Source organism: Engystomops pustulosus, chromosome 11 (genome assembly GCF_040894005.1).
Source record: "Engystomops pustulosus chromosome 11, aEngPut4.maternal, whole genome shotgun sequence".
NCBI lineage: Eukaryota > Metazoa > Chordata > Amphibia > Anura > Leptodactylidae > Engystomops > Engystomops pustulosus.
Window position 1 is genome coordinate 2518621 of NC_092421.1, and position 15533 is coordinate 2534153.

At 45.0% G+C, this 15533-nt stretch overlaps 1 protein-coding gene across 4 annotated transcripts in view; it reads left to right on the forward strand.

Annotated features, from left to right (window-relative positions):
- The window catches only part of CTNND1 (catenin delta 1), a 40970-nt gene that overhangs the window by 4997 nt on the left and 20440 nt on the right, over nt 1-15533 (forward strand). For 2 of the 4 annotated variants that reach the window (XM_072130100.1, XM_072130102.1), the window contains exon 2: nt 13442-13660. The exons of 1 other annotated variant lie outside the window; for it this stretch is intronic. In XM_072130100.1, coding sequence (XP_071986201.1) covers nt 13466-13660 — 195 coding nt within the window. In that variant the 5' untranslated portion in view covers nt 13442-13465. The remainder of the gene's footprint in view (nt 1-13441; nt 13661-15533) is intronic. One more of the 4 variants, XM_072130101.1, reaches the window with a different exon arrangement.

The window sequence follows — 15533 nt, forward strand, 5'->3', positions numbered from 1 at the left end:
ACCTTAGACAGGGGGCATCCTCTACACCTAGAGGAGAGGAGGTTCTACCATCATCATAGACAGGGGGCATCCTCTACACCTAGAGAAGAGGAGGTTATACCATCACTATAGACAGGGGGCATCCTCTACGCCTAGAGGAGAGGAGGTTCTACCATCACCATAGACAGGGGGCATCCTCTACACCTAGAGGAGAGGAGGTTCTACCATCACCTTAGACAGGGGGCGTCCTCTACACCTAGAGGAGAGGAGGTTCTACCATCACCATAGACAGGGGGCGTCCTCTACACCTAGAGGAGAGGAGGTTCTACCATCACCATAGACAGGGGGCGTCCTCTACACCTAGAGGAGAGGAGGCTCTACCATCACCATAGACAGGGGGCATCCTCTACACCTAGAGAAGAGGAGGTTCTGCCATCACCATAGACAGGGGGTATCCTCTACACCTAGAGGAGAGGAGGTTCTACTATCACCATAGACAGGGGACATCCTCTACACCTAGAGGAGAGGAGGTTCTACCATCACCATAGACAGGGGGTATCCTCTACACCTAGAGGAGAGGAGGTTCTACCATCACTATAGACAGGGGGCATCCTCTACACCTAGAGGAGAGGAGGTTCTACCATCACCATAGACAGGGGACATCCTCTACACCTAGAGGAGAGGAGGTTCTACCATCACTATAGACAGGGGGCATCCTCTACACCTAGAGGAGAGGAGGTTCTACCATCACCATAGACAGGAATTCTTTACTTTAAGTGCAGTCAGAATAGACTCTGCCTGGATGATTTTCAGGGGTAAAAGGTTGGACTTCATGGACCTACGTCTTTTTCCAACCTTCTATCCCCGCTATGCTATAAATGTATGAATATAGGGGGGTCCCAGTTTACATCCAAACAGGGATCCTTAGACCGTGCAATCTGATTGGGTGATAAAATTGCCAGATCAACTGATGAATTGGAAAGTATTAATTATAAAGTGGCACCAATTAAGGCTAAAGTCAGTTATAGTGTAAACGGACCGGTCATCGGCCGCTTTAGTTATGGAGCAATTTCGGCTGCTCTGCATGCAGGTTAGCCAATCCTTTACTCGCAGCTAATTTGACAGAGCATTTATCTTTATTCTGGCTGCTGCCGCATTTTTCGATCCATACAGATTGTGGGTGGCAGCAGGCGGGACTCGCCAGGCCCTAGAATACTCCTTTAGGCTACATTCACACACATGTATGGGGGACGTACATACGGCCGATATACGTCCCCTGTACGTGCGGCACCGTACCGCTCCGTAGCCCGGGAAAAGATAGGACATGTCCTATCTTTTCCATCTTTTACTGTGATACGGCGCCGTGCACTGTATCTTCCTACGGAGAGGGGCGGGGGTGAGCAGCGCTAATGTATGCCCGCCGTACTGTACTGAATGTAGCCTTAGGAGGTAGTATCCATCAGAATTCTGGCATAATTTGCACCATCAACAAATATGCCAAATTGCACTGATTCTGTAAATTAGCTTAATTGACATAAAAACAATAAGTGTAAAGTCGGTAAATCTGTCCCCTTTTTCCAGTGTATATCGGGTTGGACTGAGCCAGTACCAGCTGTATATACTCTGCAGTAGTTCTATTCTGGCTTCAGATGAGTAAGTTATTAAAAGAGTTTACGTTCTGCTGGGGGAAATGGAGCTGTAGTTGCTCGCCTCTTCCTGCAGCCAGTCCCTCCTGTCTTCTTAGCTGGGAGATTGCCTTCTCCAGATCCTTGTTCCTGCAGTTTGTGAAGCAGGATCAGGCAGCTGGAGGAAGCAATGCTTTGTCGTAATGTTGTTTGCACAGCAATGGAAATTATCTATCTGTAAATGGAGAGCCACCTCTAGCTTTATACAATGCTTCTAGTGATAACGCCCAAATGGGGTCTGTTATGTGGAGACTGAGTGGTCTGTGTTATGAGGCGCATGAGCGGTGTAGCCAATCAATGGCCAAGTGGAGATCTCCCATAGTGAACAATCAAACTAGTGTCTGCGGATCATCACAGCTCAAGCCCATTGGCTATAATGGTCCCGGACCTCCTGACTTTTAATAGACCTGGAGAAGGAGGCGCAGGATTGTCTGAGGGGAAAGAAGGGAAGTCTTATTGTGTTCTTTCTAGGAAAATGCACCCATATATATCTCTTTTAAATGTTATATTATTACGAGCTTTCCTTGTGCAGCTGTTCTCAGTATTCTTGGAAACAAAATGTGCTTATATTTGTTAAACATGTGATAAGACCACGTAAAGAGGACCTGTCACAAGGTCCCCCCCCCCCCCCCCGCCTGCTGATAAATGGTTACAAGTCATCCCTATAGCACCTAAAATTAGCTGCCAGTGGGGGTGGGGTCCTGTACTTTAATTACAGCCATTTATTTGATATGCATATTAGCTTTTCTGGCTCATCCCTGGTATCTGACTCTTCTCTCTCTCAGGCTGCCAGTGAGCCACGCCCCATTATTCTGACCGACAGCTCTGTGTCTCTTCACATCTTTGCTCTGCCCCCTTGTACCAAGGGACCGTCTGTTTATATTCAACTACAGACATATAAAGCTCTATCCTTGACATGTGACCAGTGACATCATCGCAGGTCCTTCAACCTTCTAAGAATAGCAAACTGTACCCCATGTATGTGTTTACATGAAACCACAGCAGCCTCCATGGAGGATGTAGAGGAGTAGAGGTCCATGGAGGCTGCTGTAACTTCATGTGGTCAGATACATTCATGGGGTACAGTTTGCTGTTATTAAGAGGCTAACGGACCTGAGATGTCACTGTGGTCACATTACATGAACTGTGACTAGTTAGGAGGCATAGGGGGGATTAGATAGGAGGGGCTGGACAAGCAGGACACAGAGGGAATATAAGATAAAAGTGAGCTCTATAGGAACCTGTCACTGGCTGTGTATGTGCTGGCAGGTTCCCTTTTAAGCTAGGTTCACATTGTGTATACACGATCCATAACTCCTTTATTGAAGTGTCTTTTATGCAGTGCATTTTGCCACTTTTGTTAGAGGCCGGATTCACATTTTTATTTTGTTTTCTCTTTTGTGATCATAGTGGAAAATAAAAATGACATCTCTTCCATTTTTTTTTTCCCTTTCAAATTGAGCTTACTTACCTGTTCTGGTGACCAGAGACGGCACGCACATTGGCTGTATGTGGTCATCATTGGACCCTGTTCTTGTGATCTATCGGGGTCTTATCACTTAGACCCCCACCAGTGAGCAGGTTAGGCTCTATCCTGTGGACTACCCCTTTAAGCCTGTACCCCCTCCACCTGGCTGGTGCTTCAGATTTTATATAGTACAGATCTACCTTGACAAAGGTTGAGATGACCGAAACGTTGCAGAGTATAAATGTGATTTGGTGTCCATATTTCCAGTTATAAAGCATCTGAATTGATGTCTTTTAGGGCTTTGCCTCCTCCCTCTAGATGTCTTTTAGGGCTTTGCCTCCTCCCTCTAGATGTCTTTTAGGGCTTTGCCTTCTCCCTCTAGATGTCTTTTAGGGCTTTGCCTCCTCCCTCTAGATGTCTTTTAGGGCTTTGCCTTCCCCCTCTCGATGTCTTTTAGGGCTTTGCCTTCCCCCTCTCGATGTCTTTTAGGGCTTTGCCTTCCCCCTCTCGATGTCTTTTAGGGCTTTGCCTCCTCCCTCTAGATGTCTTTTAGGGCTTTGCCTCCTCCCTCTAGATGTCTTTTAGGGCTTTGCCTTCCCCCTCTAGATGTCTTTTAGGGCTTTGCCTTCCCCCTCTAGATGTCTTTTAGGGCTTTGCCTTCCCCCTCTAGATGTCTTTTAGGGCTTTGCCTCCTCCCTCTAGATGTCTTTTAGGGCTTTGCCTCCTCCCTCTAGATGTCTTTTAGGGCTTTGCCTCCTCCCCTCTAGATATCTTTTAGGGCTTTGCCTCCTCCCTCTAGATGTCTTTTAGGGCTTTGCCTCCTCCCTCTAGATGTCTTTTAGGGCTTTGCCTTCCCCCTCTAGATGTCTTTTAGGGCTTTGCCTCCTCCCTCTAGATGTCTTTTAGGGCTTTGCCTCCCCCCTCTAGATGTCTTTTAGGGCTTTGCCTTCCCCCTCTAGATGTCTTTTAGGGCTTTGCCTCCTCCCTCTAGATGTCTTTTAGGGCTTTGCCTCCTCCCTCTAGATGTCTTTTAGGGCTTTGCCTTCTCCCTCTAGATGTCTTTTAGGGCTTTGCCTCCTCCCTCTAGATGTCTTTTAGGGCTTTGCCTTCCCCCTCTAGATGTCTTTTAGGGCTTTGCCTTCCCCCTCTAGATGTCTTTTAGGGCTTTGCCTTACCCCTCTAGATGTCTTTTAGGGCTTTGCCTTCCCCCTCTAGATGTCTTTTAGGGCTTTGCCTCCTCCCTCTAGATGTCTTTTAGGGCTTTGCCTTCTCCCTCTAGATGTCTTTTAGGGCTTTGCCTTCTCCCTCTGGATGTCTTTTAGGGCTTTGCCTTCCCCCTCTAGAGGTCTTTTAGGGCTTTGCCTTCTCCCTCTCGATGTCTTTTAGGGCTTTGCCTTCCACCTCTAGATGTCTTTTAGGGCTTTGCCTTCCCCCTCTAGATGTCTTTTAGGGCTTTGCCTTCCCCCTCTAGATGTCTTTTAGGGCTTTGCCTCCTCCCTCTAGATGTCTTTTAGGGCTTTGCCTCCTCCCTCTAGATGTCTTTTAGGGCTTTGCCTCCTCCCTCTAGATGTCTTTTAGGGCTTTACCTTCCCCCTCTAGATGTCTTTTAGGGCTTTGCCTCCTCCCTCTAGATGTCTTTTAGGGCTTTACCTTCCCCCTCTAGATGTCTTTTAGGGCTTTGCCTTCTCCCTCTAGATGTCTTTTAGGGCTTTGCCTTCTCCCTCTAGATGTCTTTTAGGGCTTTGCCTTCTCCCTCTAGATGTCTTTTAGGGCTTTGCCTTCCCCCTCTAGATGTCTTTTAGGGCTTTGCCTTCTCCCTCTGGATGTCTTTTAGGGCTTTGCCTTCCCCCTCTAGATGTCTTTTAGGGCTTTGCCTTCTCCCTCTAGATGTCTTTTAGGGCTTTGCCTTCTCCCTCTAGATGTCTTTTAGGGCTTTGCCTTCTCCCTCTGGATGTCTTTTAGGGCTTTGCCTTCCCCCTCTAGATGTCTTTTAGGGCTTTGCCTTCCCCCTCTAGATGTCTTTTAGGGCTTTGCCTTCTCCCTCTAGATGTCTTTTAGGGCTTTGCCTTCTCCCTCTAGATGTCTTTTAGGGCTTTGCCTCCTCCCTCTAGATGTCTTTTAGGGCTTTGCCTTCTCCCTCTAGATGTCTTTTAGGGCTTTGCCTTCTCCCTCTAGATGTCTTTTAGGGCTTTGCCTTCCCCCTCTAGATGTCTTTTAGGGCTTTGCCTCCTCCCTCTAGATGTCTTTTAGGGCTTTGCCTTCCCCCTCTAGATGTCTTTTAGGGCTTTACCTTCCCCCTCTAGATGTCTTTTAGGGCTTTGCCTCCTCCCTCTAGATGTCTTTTAGGGCTTTGCCTTCTCCCTCTAGATGTCTTTTAGGGCTTTGCCTTCCCCCTCTAGATGTCTTTTAGGGCTTTGCCTTCTCCCTCTGGATGTCTTTTAGGGCTTTGCCTTCCCCCTCTAGATGTCTTTTAGGGCTTTGCCTTCTCCCTCTAGATGTCTTTTAGGGCTTTGCCTTCCCCCTCTAGATGTCTTTTAGGGCTTTGCCTTCTCCCTCTAGATGTCTTTTAGGGCTTTGCCTCCTCCCTCTAGATGTCTTTTAGGGCTTTGCCTTCCCCCTCTAGATGTCTTTTAGGGCTTTGCCTTCTCCCTCTAGATGTCTTTTAGGGCTTTGCCTCCTCCCTCTGGATGTCTTTTAGGGCTTTGCCTTCTCCCTCTAGATGTCTTTTAGGGCTTTGCCTTCCCCCTCTAGATGTCTTTTAGGGCTTTGCCTTCTCCCTCTAGATGTCTTTTAGGGCTTTGCCTTCTCCCTCTAGATGTCTTTTAGGGCTTTGCCTCCTCCCCTCTAGATGTCTTTTAGGGCTTTGCCTTCTCCCTCTGGATGTCTTTTAGGGCTTTGCCTCCTCCCTCTGGATGTCTTTTAGGGCTTTGCCTCCTCCCCTCTAGATATCTTTTAGGGCTTTGCCTTCTCCCTCTAGATGTCTTTTAGGGCTTTGCCTTCCCCCTCTAGATGTCTTTTAGGGCTTTGCCTCCTCCCTCTGGATGTCTTTTAGGGCTTTGCCTCCTCCCCTCTAGATATCTTTTAGGGCTTTGCCTCCTCCCTCTTGACTATTTTTTCTTTTATGGCATCATTGCGCTTAGTTTTTCTGGAATATCTGATGTGGGGGCCGCAGATGGTTTCATGCCCTGTGTGGTCAGACACCACGGTCACTCCAATGAGATGAGTGCTGGTAGCGGTTCATATTCCCTATGAGGAGCGTGAGACCACATGCTGCCAAAATTTTGCCATAATTTGCACCCAAACTAAACCTACATTCATATTGACGTGTGCCCGCCGTAGCACAGCGGGCACATGTCGGTGCCGAGGAGAGGAGGAGGAGGGGGTGTGCGGCGCTCAGAGGAACATTGCGCACGGCGCTGTATTCCGGAGAAAGATGTGACGTGTCCTATCTCTCTCCCGGCTACAGTATGGTGCTGCACCGTGCGCCCATTGCTGTGTATGGGGGTCATTGATACGCTCCCGCCGCCCATAGGTTTGTGTGACTGTAGCCTAAAATGCTTCACACAAAAAAACAGTTAAAAACGGTTTTTAAAATGCTTTTAGGACTATTCTATGAAGGGGCAGGTGAGGTGAGGCCTAGGTTGTGCTTCCTCATCCCAAAAAAATGAGAAGCGTCCACTTGTGCTGGTTTTGTGGCAGGTTATTAGTTGTATCTGGCCTGGTATCTTAAAGGGAACCTGTTGCTAGATTTTACACCATTAAACTACAATCCTCTTCAGGTGGGGTCTGAAATGTCCTTTATAGAATCTATTACCTATAGAGTATTTCCTCCAAAGTCATGTGAAGTGGCAAAAAAATCATGGCGGATATCCCATCTTCAGTTACCACCTAGATGTTTCATATTAAGTATACACGTGCCATCTTTGAGACTGCATCGGGCTTGTGTTTCTGGGAGCTACAGAACCAGAGATACAGGTAGTTTAAGAAATAGGTGGGAATGGATCTTTATCTGCAGGTAACATTTCCAGTCTATTAGTAACTTCCTTTATTTCCAATTTTGTAGCTCACAAAACCGCAATCCTCATGTGAGCAGAAAGATGAGGTTCTTTCCTTTAATATGACATCAACAGCGTTTTTCTAAGTACTAGAGAACTGGAGATGGGGGGGGGGGGGGGGGGGGTGTCTGAAATGGTACTCTGCCGGCAGCCTCTAAACTTGACAGGTTGGACTTGATGGACTTGCGTCTCCTTCCAGCCTTATATACTATGATACTATGATCTCTGGTAAATAAAACCCTCTGCTCATTTTCATGTGACTTTGGTGGAGAGATTTTTGGTAGAGATTTTACACAAGGTGCCCGCAGCCCTTTCACCAACACTTCTGACCGCAGAATGTATTAAAGCATAAAGCCACGTGTGCTGTATGTATGTAGGATCCAGGTGTAGTGTTCCCCTGCACAGTAATGCTGCTGTTATGGACCGGTTTTATTAAAGCTCGCCCCTCTGTATATTCTGCAGCCTTATGTTTCTATAGGGTTGTGCAGGTGGATTATTGGGCAATGTAAGGTGGCGGCTGCTCGCGGCTTCCTACGTGAAGGGTGTGTGTCACCTCAGTACAAGGGTTGCCGTGTGGGTGTTAGTCATACGCTTTGCAGTACTAAGGTCAGGGTGTGTTCTTGTAGTGGGAGGGCTTGTTGGTTCTTATACATGCTATATGTTAGCTTCCCATACACCTGGAGGATGGAAATGTAGTACATAAAGAACTCCCGGTACTATTACATTCACTTGCGTTTCCGTTATCCCACTATTAAAGATTGCTGTCCGTATTGTAGTCTTCTAACTTTTTTTTTTTTTAAGTGGGGTTTTTTCTTCTGGTTTTGGAATCTTTTATTGAATATTTTACTATTCTAATATCCCGTTGTAGAGGCTTTAGCACAGAACATATTGCAGCTAGAACGTGGAGAACCTTTCATCGGGTTTTACCTTGGTAACCTACCAGGCCCCTCACAGTATGAAATGTCCCTTCTAGAATCCCTCTAAGTGAAATCTCAACATTTAGCTATAAAAAAAAAATCTTCTCCAGAGTCGGGTAAATACGACTTTTTTTACACCTCATTTGGATACGAGATGAGTCAAGTTTAGTGTTTGCATGGGAGGTGTCACCCGGAAGCCCCCGATCTTCTGATTTATTGCATGTTATATGTAAGATGAGGATCTCCTCTTTCAGAACACATCCGGCTTATGGCTTTGTGAGCTACAGAACCAGAGATGCAGGCAGCTAAATGCTTAGTTGGAAATACAAGCCACAGATAAAGATCCAGTTCCCACATATTTTGTACTACCCGTATGACGGTTTCTGTAGCTCACAGAACTACAAGCCTGATGGTCTTTAAAAATGTGAGATTCTTATCTTTAATATGACACAGGTCCTACAGAACGAAGGATGGGGGCTTGTGAAATTACTCTCCTCCTGCAACCACTAAATTTGATGCGTCTCATGTGAATGAGGTGACAAAAACAAATTTTTTATGACTTTGGCAGAAATTATTTATAGGTAAACGGGTGAGATTTTACATAGTAGAGAGAATTCTGCAAACAATATTTCACCTGCTACCGGTGGGGACTAATAGTTTAGAGGGTTAACCTTGAACACTCATCAAAACAAAGGTCTGTTCGCCAAATATGCACCCCCCCCCCTTCCTCCCATTTTGTGTCACCTGCCAAGGTTCCTGGGCTTTGCTTAAAGAAAGTCTACCATTCTGTAGCTTCTGTAATGTGTTCATGTACAGCAGCCAGTCTGCACCCAGCTTTCTCAAGGTCCTGACATTTTTATTTCTATACATATGAATGAGGATATTTCTGAAGTGCATGAGGTCTTCGGTGTGTATCGGATATTAATAGCCTATTGAACTATAGAATGTCCACAGGCACAGGATTAATGTGTGCGCCACAATCAACGCAATGGGGGACTACAAGTCCCTTATCTGACCTTTCCTGACTTCTTCCCTCTGCTAGTTTTGTGTGTTGTGGCGGAGGTAGCTTTTCAGTCCATGAAGAGCCGGATGAAATTCTTAGGATGAGCCGGTGCATAGAGGTGGTGACATGAAGTTCTCCAATGCATTGCAGGTTTTGGTCTGTAGAGAATAAATCGCTTCTGAATACAATATTACCATGTAGCTTCCATCCAGGGGGAAGTCTGTATCTCCCCGTACACATTAGTGAACATCAGATATACACGGTAGTAAAGTCTGGGGGTCTGAACCCTGGCAGCCAGTGTGTCGTGTAGATGTAAGTAACTTTATAGACATAGGTGCATAGGAGATACACTGATACTACCTGACTATGTGCAGTAATTGTGCAGACAGAGCCTGATGCAGTGTTATTTTATTATAGTGCTGCAGGATGCCATTCATTGTATATGTTAAACCTCTTTCAGCAGACCATCTGCAGCTTCAAGAGCGTATAATGGAGGGTCGGGGTCCTCTCAAAAAGTTGGACTTCTGGAGAGGTTTCACTATATGTGAAATCCTGCTGACAGGTTCCTTTTAAAGCCTATATGTATTTAGATGATTCTTGCCATGAAAACATTTGTCACATACAAAGGTTTGTTCTTAAGTTGAATTTGTATGCAAGTCGAAACTGTATATTTTATATTGCATCCTGGGACTGTGGGCAGTGGGAAGAGGAGACCGTCTTTAACTAGGGGACGTCTGTAAGTCGGGTGTCCTTAAGTAGCAGACGGCCGGTATAACATTTTTATAGTGAGTGCCACAGTTTTTCCTTCCTTGTTTGTATCTGGACTTATCTATACAGTTGAGCACCAGGTATAGCTGCACAGTATAGAGAGCACAGTGGTGTATACAGGGGGATAGCGCCCCTTCCGGTGGTAGATTCATATAGATTCCTCCTCCTCCGGCCTCTGCCCTAATCTGTAATGTAATAATTCTGGAGTCTGACTTGTAGCCTTATCTCCCGGGGCCCGGCCGGGCTACTCCACGCCCCAGTAGCCTCTGCCGCTCATTTACATATTACTAGAATAAGGTTGGTTTTTTTGTGTGACCATAGATATGTCCTGGCCTCATGTCTGGCAGGGTCGCCTTATCTCCACACTTTACTGAGGTTTAGTAAAGAACAAAGAGCTTGTGCGGACCATCCAGACATGGCCGACATTCCTGACATTCCTCAGGCGTGCATGGACAGAGAAGCCTACGCTCAGCCATATCTACAAAATCTTTCCTCGCTGCGGCAAAATAAACTTTTTCTGTGGTATTTTAACGCCAAGCAGAAGAGTAACTTGGAAGTATTTCCTTCTACATGCAAAGATTTTCTAGATAAGAATGTAATTCTCAGTAGTAAAGTTAATGGTCAGCGCTCTCTGCGTGTAACTGTCCTATCTGCTTCTGTTCAGCCTCTTGCCTACCAGCAGATTTGACCATACAAGGCTGCAGACAGTTCCAGGGACACGGTCACCAGGTTTAACCCATTAAGCGACTAGCTCCTTCAGGTAGGGCATGGAATGTCCTTTGGAGGGTTCCCTCCTTTATGTTTAATCTCAGCAGTTTGTCTAAATCTCATCCAAAGTCTAATAAAATGAGCAGAGAAGAGTCGTATTTATCCTGAGATGAGTGAAATTTAGAGGCTATGGGGCCTGTTTTTACTATAGTACCCAGAAACCTGCTCTTGGTCCTCTATAGAATTGGACATACAGGCAGTTAGACTTGATTGTATATGTGACCTGCGGATAAGGATCAGTTCCAGCCCATTTCATTAACTACCAGTGTCTCCTGCTCTCTAGCTGCAGTATAAAGTTGCAGAAGCTTGTGACGTCTGTCATTGATGACTCGGGACCTTTAATTGCCAGACTTTGGCAGCCCAAAAAAATAAAGGGCACAGAATAAAACAGTATTTGTGAAGATGAGGATTGACAGGGGTCTTCAATTATAATATTCTCCGCTGGTGTCTGCAGCCGAGAAATAATCACAGAAGGGAAGAAAGCAAAAAAGACTGAAAACAGTTTCTATGTTATATGTATAATTTGTCATGTTTTCCAGTTTTTTGTTTGTTTTTTTTCTTTTGCCGGGGTAAATTGCTGTTAATATTTTGTGACCCTTTTTTGGTGCCACATGTGATGTTTTGAACCCATTTTTAGGCCATTTTTTAAGCAGTCCATTAAACACAAGCGTTTTGAAAGCGCATCTGTTTTTGACTGATAATTGGAAAACTGATAAAAACAGTGAAACTGATGCAGTTTCAAAACGCCACATGTGCCACCACCCCGAGGCCTCACGCACTTGACCTTGTGCCTCACCGGGCAGGGTTTCGGGTTAATCGGGAGAATGCTTCCTAATTTGCGCTCCTCACCCCTCCCATCTACATTGGAAACTTGTGCCTAAAATCTTTCCAAAAATAGGACCTGCTCTAGACGCTGCTGAGCGGGTACCATAGAGCTCAATGGTGGCCGTCATCTGGCTGCAAGTTGTGTGGCATCTCACGGCCCGATACGTTCATGGGCATGGGGCCTCAGGTTACCGTAGGATTTCACACCTGTTTGCAGAGCTTAAAAACTTTTATAAGCTCAGTTTTGGTCTGGTGGTTAAGAATTAAAATTCTCTTGGCCCAATGCATGTTTCATTATTCTCAAATTATATATTTCTTTTGTTATCAATTTTCATTGCTGATGACCAGCGTGAAGCCAGGCGACTTATCTTCTGCTCTGCATAGGTGGAAAAGTCTTGTGTGGTTAACCTTCTTCTTAAAAGGATCTAAGTAAATATTCTTTTCGGTTCCAACCAATCATAAACTGTCTGCAAACATGTGTGTGCATGAGGCCTTATTAGAACATGCGGTTTCCCTCGGTAAAAGTTTGAGTTTAAAAATAATCAGGACTTGGTTTTTGCTGGTTTCTCCTAACATTGTCTCGCCTAATCCCAAGATTGTCCCAGCAGACTTGTCCTGATCCCAGCATTAGCGTTGGAGTGGCAGGGGATGGCACTCCAGGCACCATGATTTTGGTAAATAAATAACATTTATTATAAAATAAATGTTTACAATTATGCTAATGAGTCTGAGATTCTCCAGTGGGTGTTTCTAGAGCCTTTCAGTGTTGCAGTGTCACTGGTAGTTACAATGAGCACAGCATGCCTCCTCTTCCCCTGCTCCCTACTGCTGCTAGATAACTCAAATAAGGGTAGTGTGAGCTCATTGTAACAGCCTGTGACACTCAGGGTCTCTGGAAACACCCACCAGAGCCCCTGGGCTTTTTTGCATAATTTTAAAAGGAGGCAATGGATAACAAATATCAGCTGATTACCCCGGGTGAGGTGCCTGGAGCTCTGAGTAATGTCCCGGGTCTATCAGGATGGATTTTGATAAAGATTTCCTTTTAAAATTGTGTTTCCTTTTCCTCTGAATCCTTTTTTTAATGCATGCTTTAATTGTTTAGAAGCATTTTATATATACTTGGCAAATATGTATGATTTACTGTTTTGGGACCTTTCCCCAAATCTATCAACTCCAACTCTGTAACATCCGAACCTTAGCCGCACTTATCCAGGAGTAGCGGGAATATGATCTCTAACCCCGCAATGCTGTAGTGACTTGTCATGACAGCCGGGCTCGCTCTAGGACACGTGCCTAAATGCATTGTACACGGACAGGCAGATCAGTACATGCTAAGATGGCAAAAATTAAACCCACACACCAAAAATAACCTTCACTAAAAAAAAAAAATACTGATCACCACAATGAGAGTGACCCTTGAAATAAACGTCAGAAAACCCACATAGAAAGTTAATGGTTGCGGTTATCAGAAAGTAGCAGCGCAAAAATGATACATATCGTAGTGTCATGTGCGATCACTGTAAAATATTATTAATGGCCAGAATTGCAGCTTTATTTTATCCTTTATGCACCACCAGTACCGCTCCATTCAAAAACGCAACTGGCCCTGCAAAAACAACCCCTCCTACAGTGACGGATACAAAGTAATGGGTTTAGGAAGGTCGGTAAGGCATCGCTCGGTCATTTAGGAGAAATATAGGCTCACACTTACAATTATCAATTGCACTAATCTGGTGGAAAATAAAAAAACTTTGTTCAAAACCAGTAAATCATCATATTTGCTGAAGCGATTTAGTATTTCTTGAACGATTTCCCTTTGAAATATTGACTGATGTAGCCAGATGTGGAATTTTCTTGGGTTTGTGGGACTGTCTCTTACTGGTTTTAATTTGGTTTCTTTCTCTCTCTCTCCTCTCTTCACTTCCCTTCCTCCTCTCATCCTCTCTTTCTACCTGCTTTCCTCTTCTTAGTTTAGGGTCTCATTGTAATCTTTTATGGATGAGCCCGAGTCCGAGAGCCCGGCCAGTATCTTGGCCTCAGTGAGAGCGCAGGAGGCACAGTTTGAGCTCTTGTCTCGTGCTCTGGAAGAAGAAAGGAGACACGTCACTGCACAGCTGGACCGGGTGTGGGTGACCCCTCAGGAGGCTACGACCCCGCTTTCCAATGGCACCCTCACCCGTCGCCAGCAGGTAACATTCTGATTTCACCATGTTTGGGGTGACTTTATTTTCTCTTCTGATTTATGTAATATTTTGCATTCTGACTATTTAACTCTGTTGCATTGATATTGACATAATCGTTTAGTCAGCTATTTAAAGGGAACCCGTCACCACTATTTTCGCAAATACAGCTAGTGGCAGGTTCCTATAGAGCCCTAGTAACTATCTGACCCCCTGCTTTCCTCAGATCTCCATAAAATCAGAGTTATAATCTTGACTGGTATCTGAGCATCTTTGGAGCGAGTCGAGGGGCATGACCTAATGTCATTTGATCAGGCTGACATCATCACAGGTCCTTTACCTATTTAACATTAGCAAACTGCACCCTATGTACATATCTGACCACATAAAACGATCACAGCATCCTGCATGGACTTCTGCTCCTCTCTGTGCCTGCTGCTTTGATTTCATGTGATGCAATATGCTGTAATTTCATGATATATGCTTGGTGTTCAGTTTTCTAATGCTAAAAAGCTATAGGACCTGGGATGATGTTACCCTGGTCACATGACATTACAGCTGTGGAGAGGAGCTGTTGGATTCGCTGTAGCCGTGCTTAGATACCAGGTAAAACTATGAAGTTGAACATATGGGAATCTCAGGGGAACACTTTTTAGCTAAAAGAAAGGTGTCAGTTAGTTACTAGGGCTCTATGGGAACACATCACTACCTGTAAATGTGCTGACGGGTTCCCTTTAAACTCTCCCATATACATGTATACGTCACTCTCCTGAGAGGGAGATGAACATCTATGAGGAGCCTGCCCATGCTTCTTCCTGTAACCTCTTCCGTTGGGGAACAGTCCGGCTGCATTCACACGTCCCCGTTCATTGTCTTTAGAAACTCAATCCAACCGGAATTTGTGAATTCAGCCTCGTTGAGAACCACATAAGTTTTAGATGGTTGTGCTCCATGACAGCGTTTTAAGGGGGGTTTTGAGGTTCGTTATTTGGGACCTGTCCATGAGGTCAGTAGAATCCGGAAACTGATTAGTCAGCTGGAACCAAGTGCAGTGAAAACTAGATCAGAATCTAAAACCTCGACTCCTGTAGCAGCAGCATTTCAGATGCTTACACTTGTGTGTACACTGACCATATGGAAGGTTTTATTTCATTAGTGGCTTCTGTATTATGTGTAACTTTGCCCCAGATGCTCTAGTAACATTGTCCCCGGCCAAGAGGAAATGCTGACATTTCCTCCCTGGAATCACAATAAGCCGGTCTCATCCTGTTCATCCCCTACATCCATCAGCTAAAAGTTCAGTAGTTTATTTTTACAGAAGAATAGATTTCCATAACACCGTCTTTAACAGGTCTTTGCTGCAGAACTATAGGGGGAAGAATATCTATGTAAAATCTACAGCAAAATCTGTGCACAATCTGCACCAATCACAGCGCAAGTTTTCAGCCACATTTTGATGTGGATTATGTGCCTCCTACGCTTAAAAGTTGGGTTCTGTGTTGACACTGTGGGAGATGTATTAATGTGTTGATCTTTAGGCTGGTGGCACACGTGGAGTTATGACCCCGTTTTTAAGCAGAGTCTGTTAAACGCATGTATTTTTGAAACGGCATCCATTTTTTTTTTTTTTTTTTTTTTTCCTGTTATGTCAGTTTTTCCCCAATTATGATAATTGGAAAAAACGGACAAAAATGGAAAAAACTGCTAGTTTTCAAAAAAAAGCATGGTCTTGGGTTTGGGGCATTTAAAATGACTCCAGTCTTCTGACATGGACACATCAATCCATTTCCCACAATGTGTGAACAGCTGATTATATCCTAAAATAAGTTCAGTCCACAGCAGAGTGATCGGCCTTAGGGTGATGGGACACGTGGCGTTTTTG